Here is a 19,854-nt window from a genome sequence, read left to right on the forward strand (position 1 = left end):
TATGTGATGAACACTTTATATCTTGCATTTTTAGGGAGAGATACAGAAAATTTTTGCTAAATATTCTTGGTCTCCACCCAAAAGGACACACAAAGCCTAAACCAAGAGTAGGTTGGATGTGGGTAGAGATATTGGGTTATGATACAGGAACATAGGAGTTCACAGCCCTGAGAAAAAAAGCCTTCTACGGGGGTTGGGCAAACCTGCCTGGAAGCAGTATACATCTTGCTGATGGAACAATTAATCAATGAGCTCTCATAGGCAACACAGATAATAAGGATTGAGGGTGTTTTAACATTTAAAGAACTCCAATATAATTATTTGAGCATCATTGCCCATTATTCTTAGTTACTATCCATCATGGGTTTTATTTTTTAATGTCTTCTCTCTCTCTTTTTTTCCAGATGACACGAGAACAATACATATTAGCAACACAACAGAATAACTTGCCAAGAACTGAAAATGCACAACTTTACCCAGTGGGAATTTATGGATGGCGAAAGAGGTGCTTATACTTCTTTGTCCTTCTGCTGTTGGTTACCATGATAGTTAACTTAGCCATGACAATATGGATATTGAAAGTTATGAATTTCACTGTGGTAAGTACCACTATGATTTTACACCTATTGCTTTGGGTTCAAGGACAATCCACTCTATTGCCTTTATTGACTTAATTAAAAGTTATTCATCTTAAGTCTTCACAAGTGTGTCTTCAAACTTCCAAAAGAATCAGATTTTAAGACTACATTCAATATGGTTAGTCATGACAAACATATGGCTTTACAACCTGAAATTTAAGAGTGGAAAACTTAAATTGTAATATAGCCCAGAACACTGATTAATTAGAAACCTAGAAAATATTTAACCAGTAAGTACTAATTATTCCATACTATAACTGAGAATCTTAGAAATGAGTCTATATTTAGATATACTTCACATTGAACTGATATTCATAATATAAAACATGTCTGAATTATTTTACATAGATATATAGCTCACATACTTGATAAATACAAGATAAGCCAGATGTTGGAAAATTTTTATGAAAATGAACAACTTAACAGCAAAATGATTGTGTAACTTATTACTGAGTTTGGCTTCAGTTTATCAAATGTAGACCTATGAGCATTATTTAACAGGAAAAAAAAAACTGCTTTAGAAAAATATAATTTAAATCATTTTATATTTTTAACTGAAATCTTAAATTCTTCTACTTTACTTTTTTATCATTTTACCTATTCTCAGAGACCTCAGGTTCTTTCACTTGAAGACCACAGTTATACTTTGCATCTTCAAGCAGGTATCTATTGCAGACTATGTAACTTCATTGACATTCCTATGTTGGACCATAAAAAACAAAACAAAACATACTTTTATGGACATTGATTTAGCAAGAACTTATTTCTGACTTTTCTAATACCCAATTCTATCATGAACGGGGATCTCAAAAGGTAAAATAAGTTCAACATCTTGCCACAGTGTAAGTCATCACACATATTGTGTATATAAAGAGTCAGAGAGGGCAGGTGGCCTAAACTTTCAGAGAGGAAAATCCATAACTGTGCAGATCATGATAAAAGAGCATATGGTCATGGAGAAAAATGAGTTAAGCATTGATTCTGTGTTTCCCAGTACAACACAAATTTCAAAGAGTATTCTTAAAAATGGAAAAGAAAAGAGAGATAGGAGCCAATACTTTTCCTAGATTAGAAAAAAAAATAACCATGTAACCATGTCCAAGAGATGGATGTGTGTTCAGGGCCGTGGATCAAGGCAGGTTGATCCGTGGGTGGTTAGAGATGCAGTTTAGGGTTAGTAGGCAAAGTATTCCTTATGAGATTTTCAGGTAATGCTTCTTAACCACTCCTTAGTTGACTAAGTTGACTTGACTTAGTTGACTTGACTCAATTTCCCCTCTCATTTGGTAATATTTTGGCACAAATATTTCTAGTTTTTTCCCATAGTAACCATTCTGAGCATTGCTTCTTTCCCTGATTAACAGCATTAATGACTCATTTATCACATAGTTGGGGCAATGTTTGTACATCTGAAAATGCCCTTATACCACCTTAATTATCAGCCAAACTGAAAGGTGTTGAAAGCAACTTTTTCAAAGCTTACTTAACAAAGAGAAACATTTTAAAAGAAATCTTTTTCTCAGAATCTTGAAATTTAAATAATTTGATTTCTTCTACAACAAGGAAAAGCATCTGTCAAAAGTTCTTGAAAGATGGGACAGCTCTCTCACTCTAGAAGTCCTTGAATCTATCTAGGGACCAGAACACTGGAGTTTTCAGGTAACAGCCATGTAAACTTCTCAAATGTATTTAAATTACTTAGGAAAATACCCTAACTTTATAATTACATGACTGCATGCCTTACATTCCCAATACCTTGCCCCATGCTGATACTGAGGCCGGCTCAGCCAACCATAGGAAATAATTGAAACCATCTCCAGTGTCCTAAGGATTCTCATAGGCCTCAGGGTTGCTGTCACCCATGGAGCTATCTAATTTGAACCTCAGCTGGCCGAAATGTGAATGCCAACATAGTCTTGGGGAGAATAAAAAGGGATTGTTACATAAGAATCTTGGTATTTGTTTTTATTTGTTTTTGTGGCTTAAAAACCATTTTACTTCTGTGACTTTTAAAAATTTCTTTTCAAAATCATGATTTTACCTTCTTATAATTAAAAGGAAAATTGTTCTTCCTTCAACCATTGCAAGTTGTTTGCATATACTTGAAGTAAGTTGTTTGCATGTACATGAAGTTGTGGTAATTGTATATAAATAATCTTTGTAGGATAACACTCTATTCCAATGCAGTTTTCGTTGTTGTTCAGAGAATTTCAGAATTACTTAGGTAGTTAAAGATTATTGCAGTCCAAAATACTGCAGATTAACTTGTCTATGCCTGAAAAGTGAAATAATTTGTAATCCTCTTATATTACAGCAGTAAAAAAAAAAAAAATCAATTTCATGTTTTCACTAGTACATTATGTTTGTATCTATCTCGACAGCAAATACCAAAGACTGGTTGCCATACTTAGCAAGAAGCAGAAAAATGTGTAAATTGTTTGGGGATTACTATTGATCTGCACAAAATGTATTTCACTTTCATTATAACTGTTGCCATCCAATACATGGAAATATGTGGCTGTTAACATCTTTTATTTGAACAAACTGGGCATGTTATTGTTATCAAAATATTATACTTTCAGCACAGCAAGGCATGCTGCCACCCTGCTTTATGATGCTACGTGGAGTCCAACATTTTGACCAAAAGTGTGCATGATCTGATGGTTGATATGACCTTATTAACTTCTGTCTCTTATTTGTGGAAACTAAAATCATTCTGTTTATTGAGATACCCAGTTGCTGAGAACCAAGTAAAAGGAAATGAATTTATACTACAGGATGAAAGACTTAGGATAGATATAAAGTATAATTTCCTGGTTATAAAAGTTGATAAGTATGGGAAGGGGTTGAAGGGGAAGATTTTGAAACTGCATTCTTCCAAGATCAGAAGAACCCAACTACATCACTTTTGTTCTTTTTGTTTGGATGATTGGTTAAATAAATTAATGGTTCGTATTAATGAACAAACCTTGAAGATCTATCAAATCTAGGTTTTTTGCTGAGGCAACATCATTTTCCAAGTTCAAATCTCATTCTAAGTATATTAACTCCATACTTGAAAAATCTAAAAGATATGATTACAAAATATTATAATTAGAGTACCAAGTCAAAGTTTCTGGCATCCATCTGCAACATAGTTCTATTAGACATGTTAACTAGCTAGAAAAAGAAAGGATAAAAATAAAAATGAAATCCATTAAACAGAAGGGGAGAGCAAAGCCATGAATGTTATGACTGAGAAGTTATTAAAACCCAGATGTAATAATTGAAATAATCAATTTATTGAAAAAATTGGGAAAAGTATTATTTTTGGTGGGGTTTATTTTTACTGGTACTTTACACTTATACATCATATTTTGACATAACCATTCATACATAGAATATAATTTGTTCCACTACAGTCCCCAGTACTTCCTCTCTTCCTCTCCTCCTACTTCCACCTGTTCCCCTTCCTCTAATAATCCTCCTTCTATTTATTTATAATTCTTTTTAATTGGTGCTTTGTAGATAGGCATAAAAGTGAAATTCACTGTTCATATATTGTCATGTAGTTTTGTTGCACTGAGCCAGTCACTGATTCTTTTTTTTTTTTTTGCTTTCCTTATTTATTTATTTATTTATTTATTTATTTGTTTATTTTTTATTTTTACAGACTGCATTTTGAATCATTGTACACAAATGGGGTACAACTTTTTGTTTCTATGATTGTATGTGATGTAGGTTCACACCATTCATGTAATCATACATGTGCATAGGGTAACATATATACAGTAAAATGAAATTAAACCTCTATCTCTCACCCTGCACAAAACTCAACTCAAAATGGATCAGAGACCTAGGAATTAGACCAGAGACCCTGCACCAAATAGAAGGAAAAGTAGACCTTAATCTTCATCATGTTGGCTTAGGACCAGACTTCCTTAACAAAGCACAAGAAATGAAAGCTAGGATCAATAAGTGAGAAAAAATATTCTTTGAGGCATGCATGAACAGCTGGATGATTGTTGGCTGAAAGGAAATTCCAAGGGAAGTCATTTAGGTTAGCAAAGGAACTGACAAATTTTTAATTCAATTATCCATGTGTTTTTAGAGTTCATTTTCCAATAGTCCCGTCATTTTGATCACTTGGCATCTTCTGAAACTCTCCATGGTAGACAAACCATCCCATTAAATCCCTGTAACAGTTTTATTAATATTTACACATGTTGATATTTTGTTGTAGTCTTCCCCCCTTGTAAGTTCAAGCATGGCATCATGATTCCACTATTTCAATATGACATACATTTTAGAAATTTATCAAGATTACTATATGTTCTCGTACACACATAAATATGTGTATATACCCATGAATCCTTGATCACATTTGTTTTAATGTCTAAGAAATCAGAATATGTTAGGGAGAGGTTTAGGGAAAAATCTCCATTTTCTTTAGTAGTTACCTGCTTTTCTTTCTTTTCTTTACTTTTTCAAAATAGTGCATTATAGTCAGACATAATAATGGGTTTCATTTGACATATTCATAAATGTATATAAAATAAATTCCTCAGTTGAAATCCACAGTACATTCCCTTTCTCATCCTTCCTTCCTCCTTCACCCTATAGGCCTTCCATTTAGTTATCATTTTCCTAATTGGAGCATTATGGTTATACATAAAAGTGGAATTAATTGGGATATATTAATACATGTACCTAACATAATTTAATCAGTGTCATTTCAGTTCCTCCCTTTTCCCACCCTTCCACCCTTCCTCTCAATCTCCTTCCTGTACTTCTCCAACTCTGTCCATTCATCAACAAATGACATAATTTCATTTGTCATTATGACTGAGTAAAGTTTCATTGTGAATATATACCACATTTTATTTATCCATTCATATATTGATGATCATCTATAATTTGGCTATTGTGAATTGCACTGCTATAAACATTCATTGCATATATCACTAAAGTATGTGATTTTAGTTCTTTTAGATAAATATCAAGAAGTGGGATAGCTGGGCCATATGGTTGTTCCACTTCTAGTCTTTACCTACATACTGCTTTCCAAAGTGGTTGTGCTAATTTATAATCCTACCAGCTATGCCTGATAGTATGTTTTTCCCCATGTCCTTACCAGCCTTTATTGTTATTTGTATTCTTGATGACTGCCATTCTAACTAGCATGAGATAAAATCTCAGTATAGTTTGATTTGCATTTCCTTGATTTCTAAATGTTGACTATTTTATTTCATATAATTTTTGGCTATTTAGGTATATTTCTTCTTTTGAGAAATGTCTGTTTAGATCATTTGCCCATTATTTGTTTGGATTGTTCGAGTTTTTGGTGTTTTCAGTTTTGTATATATTCTGGATATCAGTCCCCTGTTAGAAGAGTAGCTGGCAAATAACTTCCATTATGTACAGTCACTCTTCAAGTCCTTATTTCCTTTGCTGTGGAGAAGCTTTTTAATTTGAGGCCATCCCACTTACTGACTCTTGGTCTAGTTTCTTGAGCCTTAGAAGAAGTTGTATTGAATAAGTCAGTGCCAGTGCAAATATCTTGGAGTGCTGACACTCTATTTCCTTCTAGCACTTAAAGTGTAAAGGGCATTATGTAGCAAACCCAAGGCCAACATCAAGAAGATCAGAAGAAAACTGAAAGCATGTCCTCTAAGATGAGGAACAAGACAAGGATGTCCACTTTCACTGCCTCTATTCAATATAGTTTTTGAAACTCTAGCCAGAGAAATCAGGCCAAAGAAGGTAGTTAAAGGAATACCAGCAGGTAAAGAAGAAGTCAAATAACTTCTGTTCACTGACAACATGATCCTATACTTAGAAATCCCTGGCCCCTCAAAATAGTCCACTCGAAGACTTATAGAGCTGATAAATTCAGAAATTGATATAAGATCAACATATGAAAATAAATAGCTTTCCTATATTCTAATAATGAATCTACTGAGAAGGAAACCAGGAGAGCCCTTCCTTTCCCAGTAACCTCAACCAACAACCAAATAAGAAAACAAACAACAGCAAAGCAAGGGGGTAAGGGACTTCTACAATGAAAATTATGAAACACAGAAAAAGGAGATTGAAGAAACCTCAGAAAATGGAAAACCTTTACATGTTCTTGAATTAAAATTGTCAAAATGGCTATATTTCCAAAAGTAGTCTACAGGTTCAATGCAATCCTCATCAAAGTACCAATGACATTTTTTCACAGAACTCGAAAAAATACACCTAAAATTAATTTGGAAGAATACTCAGAATAGTCAAAGCAATACTGAACAATAAAAGCAATCCTGGAGAAATCACAATAATGAAATAAATCACACATCAAACAACAGCATAGTATTGTCATAAAAACAGATGTGAAGACCAATTTCATAGAATAGAAGGTGCAGAGACAAATCCATATAGATACAGTCTTCTTATCCTTGACAAAGTTGCCAAAAATATACACTGGAGAAAAAAAAAGCCTTTTAAACAAATGGTATCAGGAAAACAGGCTTTCCATCTATATTCAGAAGAATGAAAATAGACCCCTATCTCTCATCCTGAACAAAAATCAACTTAAAATGGACTTAAGAATTAGACCAGAAACTTATAACTTGTTTTTATTAAATTAAAATATTTTCTATATTACATAACTACAATTATATGTTTATAGGAATACCCATCTTTTCATAGCTATAGATTAATTTCTACTTTTTCTATCATTTTTTTTCCTTTTAATGCAACTTTAGAAAGTTTAGGCTATACATATTACCATCCTTAGTTGTTTTTCTTTCTTTCTTAAAGCAAAATGGTTTATAGTTAAATTTTTGAATAATATGAAATAATACACTTTCTGAATCTTAAGTCCTGTGTTCTTTCTAATAATTGCTAAATGAAGTATTGCACATTCTCAAGTCATTCTTGAGACCAATTTCTTTTTATCGTCATCATTAATCTAGTAATGTTATTCACAGCCACTATCAATCTACCTAAGATGGTTAAAGTACATTTGAAGTACATCATTTGTTACTATTTCCAAAAAACTGGTACTCATAGTTTTCTTAATTTTTGCTCTCTAAATTGGACTATTATTTTGAATGAACTTTTCTATTTTTTTATTTCTATCAGTTAGCTCTTTTGTCACTGACCAAAAGACCTGACAAGGACAATGTAGATGGGGAAAAGTTTATTTGGAGCTCATGTTTAAGAGGTCTTAGTCAATAGATGGCTGACTCTATTCCTCTGGGTCCATGATGAAGTGGAATATCATGACAGAAGGACATGGCGGAAGGAAGCAGGTCAAAACATGGCTGCCATGAAACAGAGAGAGGGCCTATTCACCAGGGACAAATGTATACTTCAACAGCACCCCCAGTGACCTACCTTCTCCAGTCATATGCTACCTGCCAATAGTTACCACCTAGTTAATCAGTATCAGTGGATTAATCCTCAGATTAGGTTAAGTCTTTCATAATACAATCATTTCACATCAGAAAATTCTTGCATTGTCTAACACGTGAGCTCTTGGAGGATAACTCATATCCAAACCGTAACAGTTTCTTCATATATCTGGCCAGTTCTTTAGTTTATGAAAACTCTGTCCTCATCCCAAATGCGTTTTATTTCTTATTAGAGTCTTTAGATACAGATAGACATATGTGAAACTTACATTTGAAATAAACACAGGTTTCATTGATTTTGTTTTTTCATACCAGGGGTACTGAAGCCAGGGATGCTTAACCACTGAGTCAGATCCCCAATTGTTTTTATTTATTTATTTATTTAATTTTGAAATAGGGCTGTGCTAAGTTGCTGAGACAGGGTTTGAACTTGTGATCCTCCTGCCTCAGCCTTCTGAGCTGCTGATATTATGGGCATGCATTACCGTACCTTGTTGGTTTCACTGTTATTCAATTGCTTTTTTCTTTTTTGTGTCTTTATCACAGTTCTTTCTATATGCTCTTTTTTATTATCTGGTTTCTCTTCTCCCAATAGAGTATAAGCTCTCTATAAGCCAGGATTCTTGACAACTTTTCCACTTCTGCATTCCTAAGGATGGTTTCTGTTAGATAATCAACCTTTCATAACTATTTATGGGATAAATAGATATCCTTGACATTACTTGCATTGAAAACCAGGTAATTTTTCACTTCACAATGATTTATGCACTTACAAAGGACTGGCTGGAGCTGGGAAGAATTGCTGCAAGGATTACCATCATCTCTAGGTCTCCCTGTTGCTATACATAGTGATATTTACTAACTTTTGCATTGAGAAAAGAGTTTTATGTCTGCAATACCAAGTTGAATAATTCTCAGGAGATTCTGTACTTAAGAACTTACACATTTTAGTGGAACTTTTAGGGTCTTCTGAATATAGGATCATATTTTCAGCAGATAGGAAAGTTTGAGTTCTTCTTTTCCTATTCCTATCCCTTTAATTTCTTTCTTTTGCCTAATTTCTCTGGCTGGAGTTTCAAGGACTATATTGAATAGAAGTGGTGAAAGAGGGCATCCCTGTCTTGTTTCAGTTTTCAAAGGGAATGCTTTCAGTTTTTCTCTATTTAGAATGATGCTGGCCTTGGATTTAATGTATAAAGCTTTTGCAATGTTGAGGCATGTTTCTTCTAAACTCAAAGAAACAACAACAAAAAGACCTGACACATCTAAGGGAGGCAGGGCAAATCCTGATTATGCATGAGTTGTGCCATCATTAGTACTTGTAATTATTACAAAATACTATACACTATAAAGGATTATATATACTAGAATATATATTAAAGGCAATAATACTACTAATAAAAACAATAAAAGGAATACCTTAGCCACCATCAATTAAAAAGGAATATAAAATTTACAAATATTTCCTAACTCATGAGTGTTATGTTTTGGATGTGAGGTTTCCTCCAATAAGATCATATGTATAAGGCAGGAATGTTCAGAGGTGTAATGATTGTATCATGAGAACGGTAACCTAATCAATGAATTCATCCATTTGATAGATTAATAATTCGAAGGAATATTAGTTGGTAACCACAGGCAGGTGGGCCGTGACTGGAGAAAGCTACTGTGTCATGCCCTTGGAAATCCTACTTTGTCCCTGGTTCCTCACAATCTCACTCTGCTTTCTGGCTACCATAAGTTAAGCCGCTTTCCTCTGTCATTTTCTTCTGCCATGATCTTCTTCCTCACTTTTAACCCAGAACAATGGAGTCAGCAACTATGAACTGAATCTCTGAAAGTGTGAGCCAAAATAAGGTTTTCTTTCTCTAAGTTGTTCTTCTTAGGTGTTTTGTTTACAACAATGACAATCTGATTAACACATAGAGATAACCACGATGCTGAATATTTTCTTGGTTTTCCTTTAGTTTAATGTGTTTGAGTATGTGTGTAGAAACTTCAATAATATGTCTGTGAGGATTATCCCATATGTTACTACTGTATTTATTTGCTGTTGTAAATTTCATGGAATAAACATATCATTTCTTTACCCTCCTAATAACTTGTCTTCACTGTATTTTTTGTTAATTTTATAACACAATGATGCTATGAATATTCTTACATAGCAATATTAATAATGGTAGTTATATTGCTAACAGTGCTTGTATGTGTATAAAATTCTTTAGATTCTGAAGGCTAGGGTATAAATCTAGGAATTTTGGCCTTTCATGCCAACTTTTCTCCATAGAGATTGACTCAGTTTGTACCAGCAGCAACAATTTGTGTTTCTTTGGTTGACATTACCAAAATAACTTTTAACAGACAATTGCTAGCTAAGCTAAACTAATGCGCTACCTCTTAAATCAAATTAAGATCCTACCTATTTGTTTATGTGTTCCTTTCTGATGGATTTATTTTATATTTCCTTTTATATGTATGTCCTTATTCATATATCTTATTTCTGTGACAGAATTTACTATATTTTATTAGCCGTATAACAATTGTTTATCTAAATATGTATCTTGTCTCTACCAACCTTCCCTCTCCCATTAATGTGGAAGTTTCTTAAGGAACAGAATATGTTCTTAATATATTTTTTATCTTGGCATCATGGGTGAGTACATAGTAGGGACTACATTACTTTTGTTGGAATATTTATAATATGAAATTCCAGACTTGCTTTCAATGGATAGATTCTCAAACTTAATATTTTAATTTTCCTTCCTGTTCTCTCAGTTAAAACTACTTCAGATTCCACTTGGTTTTCATTTTTAAATAAAATCTCCTTTTCTCCCATTAAAGAATGGGCTTTACTCAAGTTCTTTCACATCTTTCAGCCAGTGCGAATAGCTTCTCCTGCTACAGAGGCAAAATAGCCCACTTTTCCCAGAATTCCAAAGCAGATATTTTTTCAGTTAAAGTACAGTCCCTTGAAGCTCCAATTACTAGTTTCACCTGACTCCAGCTGTAATAACTACATTCAAGCACCAAACATTTATTTTCATACTACAGAAAAACTCTTGGATATTATTTCAGATTACTCTTTTTTACACTATCCTACTTCATTTTCCTTGAGGCAAGATACATTGGTAATTAAGTGATACCATAGGCTGACAATTACTGCTTGATTACCACTAACCACCAGAACTTCATTTTTATATTCACGAATGTAATATAACCAGGCAGCTGAACTTGGGTCTCTGTTACCTGCCAGTGGGATATATTCCTATAGAAAATTGTTATCAGTAGCAGGATTTCCTTAGATTGTTGTTATTTCTAAGTCATAACCAAGCAATGGCTGAGCGCATGGACCCTGGAGCCAGACCCTTTTAAACAAGTTCTATTGCATTTATTCGCTATGTTATTAGGATTAATGATTTAAATTATGGCCCAATCCCTTCCTTTACTGAATGAATGTAATATTATTGTCTAGTTATTAGATTGTTGTAGAAAAGACAAGCATGAAAAGAATGATAGTGGTTCAAAAATGCCTGACATACACCAACAGGTATCTAAAAGTCTGCTGTTATTATTACTCTCTCTTTTTCTACTGTTCCATCTTCACAAATACTTAATCCACTATGTGGGTAACCTGATTATTTCTATTGAGTTTGAGAGTAAAATGATCCTAACACATAAATGAATCTCAACAAATGTTTGTTAGTACATAAATTAGTAAATAAATGAAGGACTTTATCTTGTTAATGCTGATGTTATGCTTCAGGATTAAGAGCATGAGTTTTGTACCAGATGCTTGATTCATATTCTTGCTCCATAACTGATTGCTAAGTAGAGTGACTGTGTGCAAGTTATTAAACCTTTTTAGCTCCAATTTCTTATTCTGTGAAAGGGTGATAATAGTGTTGACCTCTTGGGGCTATTAGAAGTATTAAGTGAGTGAACCTTGGAAAAAAATCTCTTAAAATAGATTCACATATGCACTTACTTAAGTATGCACTTAAATTTACCAGCTGAGTATAATGACAAATATTATTGCCATGCATTATGAGCTATTAATATTTAAAGTTATTTTATATGATACATTTTATCAGAGAATAAGTCTTACTTTCTTGGCATATGGAGGGATAATAAAGTTTGCTTGAAAATTATAATTTAGTGTTCAAATATAAAAACAGTTTAAAAAAATTTAAGAGGAGTGATTCAGCTGTCATATACTATCATTATTTTGATAACACTCAGCTTTGATTTTTGAAAACTAGTATTATAAGAAACAATCTTTCTAGCCTGTCTGAATCAGAGAGTTAAAGTCCTTCTTGAACCATCTTGAAAAATGTAGTACTTAAAAATTGTCTGGACAATAGAGTAGAATATTTGCCCTTGATCTAACTCTTCTGAGTATTTTTTTTTTTAATGACCAGAGTTTCAAATTGATCCCTGACTGAAATGTTGGACTATGAATTACCTTTAAAAACATCCTGAATTATAAACCTTTAAGTATAAAAGCAAAGTTTAAGATACCAGAAACATATAGTTTGTATTGGCAAGATTATATATTTTATAGACCATATAGTATTGAATTTCATACAACCATGCAAATTTAATATTGAATCCCACTTAGCACATGAAGATCTAGAAGCTTAGGGAAATTAAACTTCCCAAGGTCACACTGATTATCAAGACTGGAAGCATGGGCTACAACCTCAAAGTTCATGCTCTTTCTAACACTTTTCATTGTATTAATGTTATTAAAATTAAATTAAGATTAAATCATTTCAACATTCTTCATTAAATGGTTTACTTCCCTATATACCTCAGTGCATTCTTACAACACCATTAAATATGTAAATACAATGTTACCTCTTTTTAATTAAGTTTTGATCTCCTTGGGCAAAAGATACCTCGATGCTCTCAAAAACTGTTAATTTAATGGAGAATGTATAGGCAGCAAGTACTTAGAATAGTGAAAACAATTCTAAGTTCCAAGTTCAACTACACTTCTGAGTTTGTACAGGAAAGCTTTAGGTTTAATTTCTGGATAAGGCAGTGTCACTCATTAATAGAAAACCTATTTTTTCCCTGTGATTGTAGTCTAGGCTTTGCACTGTTTAAAGTATATTTTGCTGAAGAGTAACTAATTGTGCATGATAAGAAACCACTCTGAATGCAATTTATAGAATCATAATTTTTGTCCACCTTCTGGGCTGCCATTTTCATTTTCCCAGTTCATTTCTCAGTACATGCACCATGGCGCTCCCTCTGGAAGCGGGTGGGGCGCCATCTTCTGGGGAGACACCATGGCTCTGCCTTTGAGTACTCACAGAAGGCAACTGCACCGCCCCTCAGTGTGCTGTGTGTGTGGATTTATTACAGAGTTCATGAGAGTGAATGATATAGTTAATGTTGCAAGACTGCTTCCATTATAACCCTCTGTTTGCACCTCCTCATAATTTTCTGACAAATTGTCCCTCTCAGATGAAATTTTTCATGCTTAGTTTTAGCCCAGTGGTACATTATCTTTCCTTGACTATAAAGAAAAATTTAGTCATTTTTAGCAACTACCTTGCCAGGTGTTAGTTCTTTTTATTGAAATAAACCGCAAAAATTGTGGCGTAAGAAAAATCATAAACTGTACATACTATTTGAAAAATTCATTAGGATACTAAACATATTGCAGAAAAAAACTAAGGATTAAGTAATTCAATTATTGAATTAAAAAAAACTATAGAGATGACAATTCTAACTGTATTTCTTGTGTTTAATACATTTTATATTGCTTCCGAACTGGAAAAGTGAAAGGAATCACATGGAGATACGAGCCAAAGCCAAACACCAGAGCAGTTCCGTTTTATTTAAAAAATGTACACACTTATATAGGGCCAGGAAGAGGCTGATTGGTTGGGACATGAAATGGAGTGAGAGTTGATTGGGAGAGCCTTGTTGCTAGGGGTCTGGGCGGGGTGTCAAGCGCCAATTGGGTGTGAGTTCCCGTTGGCAGGAGAAGGTTGGTCAGGCGCCAATTGGGAAAAATAAGAGCGGTGACCTTATATTTCTCCTTTTATTGGAATGGGGCGTCACTCAATCTGGCTACTTAATGCTGGATGGGGGCGAAGTCTGGGAAGGGGTAGAGGGTTTCGGGAGAAATATGGTCAGGAGACCCCATAACAAGGCCGAAAAGGGAAGGTTTCTTGGGGGGTGAGGTTGGTGAATGTCCCTTGTAGCGGCCTCAGGTGGAATGAGCCGAGCGTTCTGGTGAAGGAATATGAGGAAAGAGTTCCATGAGCTGAGTAGTTTTTCCTTAACAGGTGGTGGTAAGATGTCCCTGGGGAGATGTGGGGACATCATCTGTAGCCAGTGGTTGATAGTACCTGAGAAGAAGCTGGTTGAAAGTTTGGTTAGAAATAGTCTGAAGTTGACGTTGAAGGAACTTTAACAAGGAGGGTAAAAAGAGACAGGTGAGAAAAATGAGGAGTATTGAACCCAGGATTGGGAGTACCCATGCAGGGAAGGAGGACTGGAGCCAAAATGAAAGAGGGGAACTGGAAGTATGTCCTTGAAGCCCCTCAGCTAAATCCTGTAATTTAATAATGTTCTGTTCTACCACCCCAGATACATTTATGTAAAAACAACATTCTTCTCTGACAAATAAACAAGTACCTCCTTTTTCAGCTATAAGAAGATATATGGCCCTGCAGTTTTTCAGTGTTACCTGGGCCAAAGAGGTCACTTGTTTTTGTAAGGAGGCTAGGGATTTGGCTGTTGAAGTGAGGGCACCTTCAAGTTTGGTGTTCAGCTTTTCCATGGCCCACAGAGAGTGACCTAGGGCTCTGCCTGAAAGAGCAACTCTGGGGATAGAAGAGGTTAGTGATATTCCCACGAGTATAGGTAGGAAGGCAGCTCGTTTCTGCTGTGGGGAGGGAAGGAAAAAAGATTGAAGCTCAGAGGAGCTGTAGAGGGTCAATTGAGGCACCAGTGTGATAAGGGCACAGGGAGAAGTGGAATCGATGTGGAGCTGGTTACTGGCAGTGGCGTTGCACCAGAAGAAATGTCCAGGGTGGGTATATACAGTGCTTGAAATAGTGGTATAAGAGTGGCAAAGTATAGCTGAAGGATATATTGAGGGTGAGGATGTAAGAAGGCAATGAATGAAGTGATCTGGTTCAGGTCCCCATAAGGGGACAGCATGGATAAATGTCATTGGTTTTGCAGAGGTTAGGAATGAGTAATTGGAGTTCAGGGGGACTGTGGCCAGGAGGGGTCGTTGCAAGGAGACACATAAGAAGCAATTTTTAGAATCAATGGAGGTGAGATTTAGAAATCTAGCTGTATCTTGGATAAGGTGTAGCCAAGAATAGGTAAGACCAGAAGATGAGATGTATTTTGTAAGGTCTGGATAAGAACCTTTTCTAAGTGTTGTATATCTGAAGCAACTTGAGAGATTTGTGGCCCTACGGGTGTGAGTTCGCGAGAGATGTGAAGGGTCCCATGAGGTTTAGACCAAGTTCCGTAATAAATGAAGGCCATCGCTCTGGTTGCCCAGCGTGGATCCCAGGGGTCTTTGATAGTGAGTGAAATTGAGCCATTGTCCTGTTTCTGGAGCTTGCTGGAGGCAGAGGTGGGATGATGCCCATGGGTGGGGTGTCCCAGGTAGTGAATGTTGCCTGACCAATATGGACAACCCCCAAAAACATCAGGCCACCAATGACAGTAATCTTTAGTCTGGTCATATATGAAGCAGAGGTAGGGAGAGAGGAGGGGCTGACTGAAGAAGACCTTGGTCGATGGTGTGAATATAAGAGTTATTGGAGCTGAACATTCTGGTGGACAGGATGCAGAAGTGGGAAGTAGATGAGTAGTTTTGGTGCTATGTTTGGTGTAGGTCTCTGATTTTGAATGTGCAGACAAAGTTTTGGCATGTGAGGGGAGATTTGGGAGGACTAGGAGGAGTAGGTGGAGCAACAGTCCGGAGTTGAACATTTTCGTGTATGGTTTGAGTATTTTCGGGTATGGGTTTGAGGAGTGAGATGCGAGAAAAACCTAATTTAAGAGGGTTTTGAGGGGACAGAAAACAGGAGAATTTGGGATGAGCTTCATGAGAAGGAGTTTCCTGATGAGCTTCTTTTGGATCAGTGGGGCAGGAGGTTGGTTTGAGCCTAGAAATATGAATCCATGGGGTAAGTTGGTTGTGGGGGAGTGCTAGTTTAGCAGCTGTTGGAGTACATAAGATGACTTCTACAGGTCCTTCCCATTTTGATTGTAAAGGGTTTCTTTCCCCTGGAGGACAGTAATAGACAGATTGCCCAGGTGTCAAAGGAAAAGGGTTTTGAGAGAGACTGGGATCAGGAAGGAGCCAGTCCTGGTGTTTCCATAGTTCGATTAGAAGGTGGAAAAGAAAGGGTAAGGCATATTTGTCAGAAATAGGCCAACGCTTGGGTGAGAGTCCAGGGGGAATGAGAGGGTGACTGTACATGACCTCGAATGGGGAGAGAAGTGAGGGTTTCTTGGGCAAGGCTCGCAAGCATCAAAGGGACAAAGGGAGTAATTTAACCCAGTCTAAACTGTCGCTCTTCGCGGTACAAAATCCGTGGATATTTGTCACCGCTTTCAGCAACAACTTGCATGGGTCTTATGGGTGGTGGACTGGAAACTGAGCTACTTCTATCTTTCTCTTTAGTACACTGCTTTCTTGCTGTTTGTTTATAGAGGATAGAGGAAATGAGGTTTACTTGCTTTGAGAGGAGAGAGAGAGAGAGAGACTTTAATTATCAGAGAGAAAAAGACTTTGCTTAAGAGAGACTTTGAGAGAAGGACAGGCTTTGCTTAGAGCTTAGAGGAAGAGAGACTTGCTACGCCTTACTTAAGGTCTGCTGCTTCTTACTGGTGCATCCTGCATCCGGTGAACGAAGGGTGTGTCTACCTAAGGTGCCCTAGTGATGCGTCTCAGTTCTCCGCTTCGTGATCTGCCTTCCGCTGCTTTCTGCTGGCTGCTGTTGTGTTCTTCTTTTTTTTTTTTATTTTTTATTTATTTATTTATTTTTTTTATTGTAAACAAATGGGATACATGTTGTTTCTCTGTACATGGCGTAAAGGCATACCATTTGTGTAATCATAAATTTACATAGAGCAATGTTGTTTGATTCATTCTGTTATTTTTTCCCTTCCCCCCACCCCTCCCACCCCTCTTTACCCTCTATACAGTAGTTCCTTCCTCCATACTTGCCCCCCTCCCTAACCCTAACTCTGACCCTTCCCTCCCCCCCATTATGTGTCATCCTCCACTTATCAGCGATATCATTCGTCCTTTGGCTTTTTGAGATCGGCCTATCTCACTTAGCATGATATTCTCCAATTTCATCCATTTGCCTGCAAATGTCATAATTTTATCATTCTTTATGGCTGAGTAATATTCCATTGTATATATATACCACAGTTTCTTTATCCACTCATCAATTGAAGGGCATCTAGGTTGGTTCCACAGTCTGGCTATTGTGAATTGAGCAGCTATGAACATTGATGTGGCTGTATCTCTGTAGTATGCAGATTTTAAGTCCTTTGGGTATAGGCCAAGGAGTGGGATAGCTGGGTCAAATGGTGGTTCCATTCCAAGTTTTCTAAGGAATCTCCACACTGCTTTCCAGAGTGGCTGCACTAATTTGCAGCCCCACCAGCAGTGTATGAGTGTACCTTTCTCCCCACATCCTCGCCAACACCTGTTGTTGCTCATATTCTTGATAATCGCCATTCTAATTGGGGTGAGATGGAATCTTAGGGTGGTTTTGATTTGCATTTCTCTTATTACTAGAGATGTTGAACATTTTTCCATATGTTTGTTGATTGCTTGTAGATCTTCTTCTGTGAAGTGTCTATTCATTTCCTTAGCCCATTTGTTGACTGGACTATTTGAATTCTTGGAGTAGAGTTTTTTGAGTTCTTTATAGATTCTGGAGATTAGTGCTCTATCTGAAGTATGATTGGCAAAGATATTCTCCCACTCTGTAGGCTCTTTCTTCGCATTGCTGATAGTTTCCTTTGCTGAGAGAAAGCTTTTTAGTTTGAATCTATCCCAGTGGTTGATTCTAGCTTTTATTTCTTGTGCTATGGGAGTCCTGTTAAGGAAGACTGGTCCCAGACCAACAAGGTGAAGATTTGGACCTACTTTTTCTTCTATAATCTGCAGGGTCTCTGGTCTGATTCCGAGGTCCTTAATCCATTTTGAGTTTAGTTTCGTGCATGGTGAGAGATATGGGTTTAGTTTCATTCTGTTGCATATGGATTTCCAATTCTCCCAGCACCATTTGTTGAAGAGGCTATCTTTTCTCCATTGCATATTTTTGGCCCCTTTGTCTAGTATGAGAAAATTGTATTTATTTGGGTTTGTGTCCGTGTCCTCTATTCTGTACCATTGATCTACCTTTCTATTTTGGTACCAATACCATGCCGTTTTTGTTACTATTGCTTTGTAGTAGAGTTGAAGATCTGGTATTGCAATACCCCCTGTTTCACTCTTCCTGCTAAGGATTGCTTTAGCTATTCTGGGTTTCTTATTCTTCCAGATGAATTTCATAAATGCTTGCTCTATTTCTGTAAGGTACGTCATTGGGATTTTAATTGGAATTGCATTGAATTTGTATAGCACTTTAGGTAGTATGGCCATTTTGACAATATTAATTCTTCCTATCCAAGAACATGGAAGATCTTTCCATCTTCTAAGGTGTTCTTTAATTTCTTTCTTTAGTGTTGTATAGTTCTCATTGTAGAGGTCTTTCACCTCTTTTGTGAGATTGATTCCCAAGTATTTTATTTTTTTCGAGGCTATTGTGAATGGGGTAGTTTTCCTAATTTCTCTTTCTGAAGATTCATCACTTATGTATAAAAATGCGTTGGATTTATGGGCATTGATCTTGTAACCTGCTACTTTACTGAAATCACTTATGAGTTCTAAGAGATTTCTGGTGGAATTTCCAGGTTCCTCTAAATATATAATCATGTCATCAGTGAACAGGGATAGTTTGAGTTCTTCTTTTCCAATTCGTATCCCTTTAATTTCTTTGGTTTGTCTAATTGCTCTGGCCAGAGTCTCAAGAACAATGTTGAATAGAAGTGGTGAAAGAGGGCATCCCTGCCTTGTTCCAGTTTTTAGGGGGAATGCTTTCAGTTTTTCACCATTTAGAATGATATTAGCCATGGGCTTAGCATAAATGGCCTTTACAATGTTAAGGAATGTTCCCACTATCCCTATTTTTTCTAGTGTTTTGATCATGAAGGGGTGCTGTATTTTATCAAATGCTTTTTCTGCATCTATTGAAATAATCATGTGATTCTTGACTTTAAGTCTATTAATATGGTGAATTACGTTTATTGATTTCCTGATGTTGAACCAACCTTGCATCCCTGGGATGAAACCCACTTGATCATGGTGCACTATCTTTTTAATATGTTTTTGTATGCGATTTGCTAAAATTTTGTTGAGAATTTTTGCGTCGATGTTCATTAAGGATATTGGTCTGAAATTTTCTTTCCTTGATGAGTCTCTGTCTGGTTTAGGTATCAGTGTGATATTGGCTTCATAGAATGAGTTTGGGAGGGTTCCCTCCTCTTCTATTTTATGGAATACTTTGAGAAGTATTGGAATGAGCTCTTCCTTAAAGGTTTTGTAGAACTCGACTGAGAACCCATCTGGTCCCGGACTTTTCTTTGTTGGTAGGCTTTTGATGACTTCTTCTATTTCAGTACTTGAAATTGGTCTATTTAAATTGTTTATGTCCTCCTCATTCAGTTTAGGCAATTCATATGTCTCTAGAAACCTGTTGATGTCTTCGAAATTTTCTATTTTGTTGGAGTAT

The 19,854-nt window shown here is 36.0% G+C and overlaps 1 protein-coding gene across 1 annotated transcript in view; it reads left to right on the forward strand.

The window, feature by feature from the left end:
• SGCZ (sarcoglycan zeta) overlaps window positions 1–19,854 on the forward strand; it is a gene marked incomplete at its 3' end in the record, with an annotated part of 1,109,249 nt that overhangs the window by 629,512 nt on the left and 459,883 nt on the right. The window contains exon 2 of the mRNA XM_079142768.1: window positions 405–599. Within this exon, the coding sequence (XP_078998894.1) occupies window positions 405–599 (195 nt within the window). The remainder of the gene's footprint in view (window positions 1–404; window positions 600–19,854) is intronic.

This window comes from Sciurus vulgaris (genome assembly GCF_902686455.1).
Source record: "Sciurus vulgaris genome assembly, chromosome: 5".
Taxonomy (NCBI): domain Eukaryota; kingdom Metazoa; phylum Chordata; class Mammalia; order Rodentia; family Sciuridae; genus Sciurus; species Sciurus vulgaris.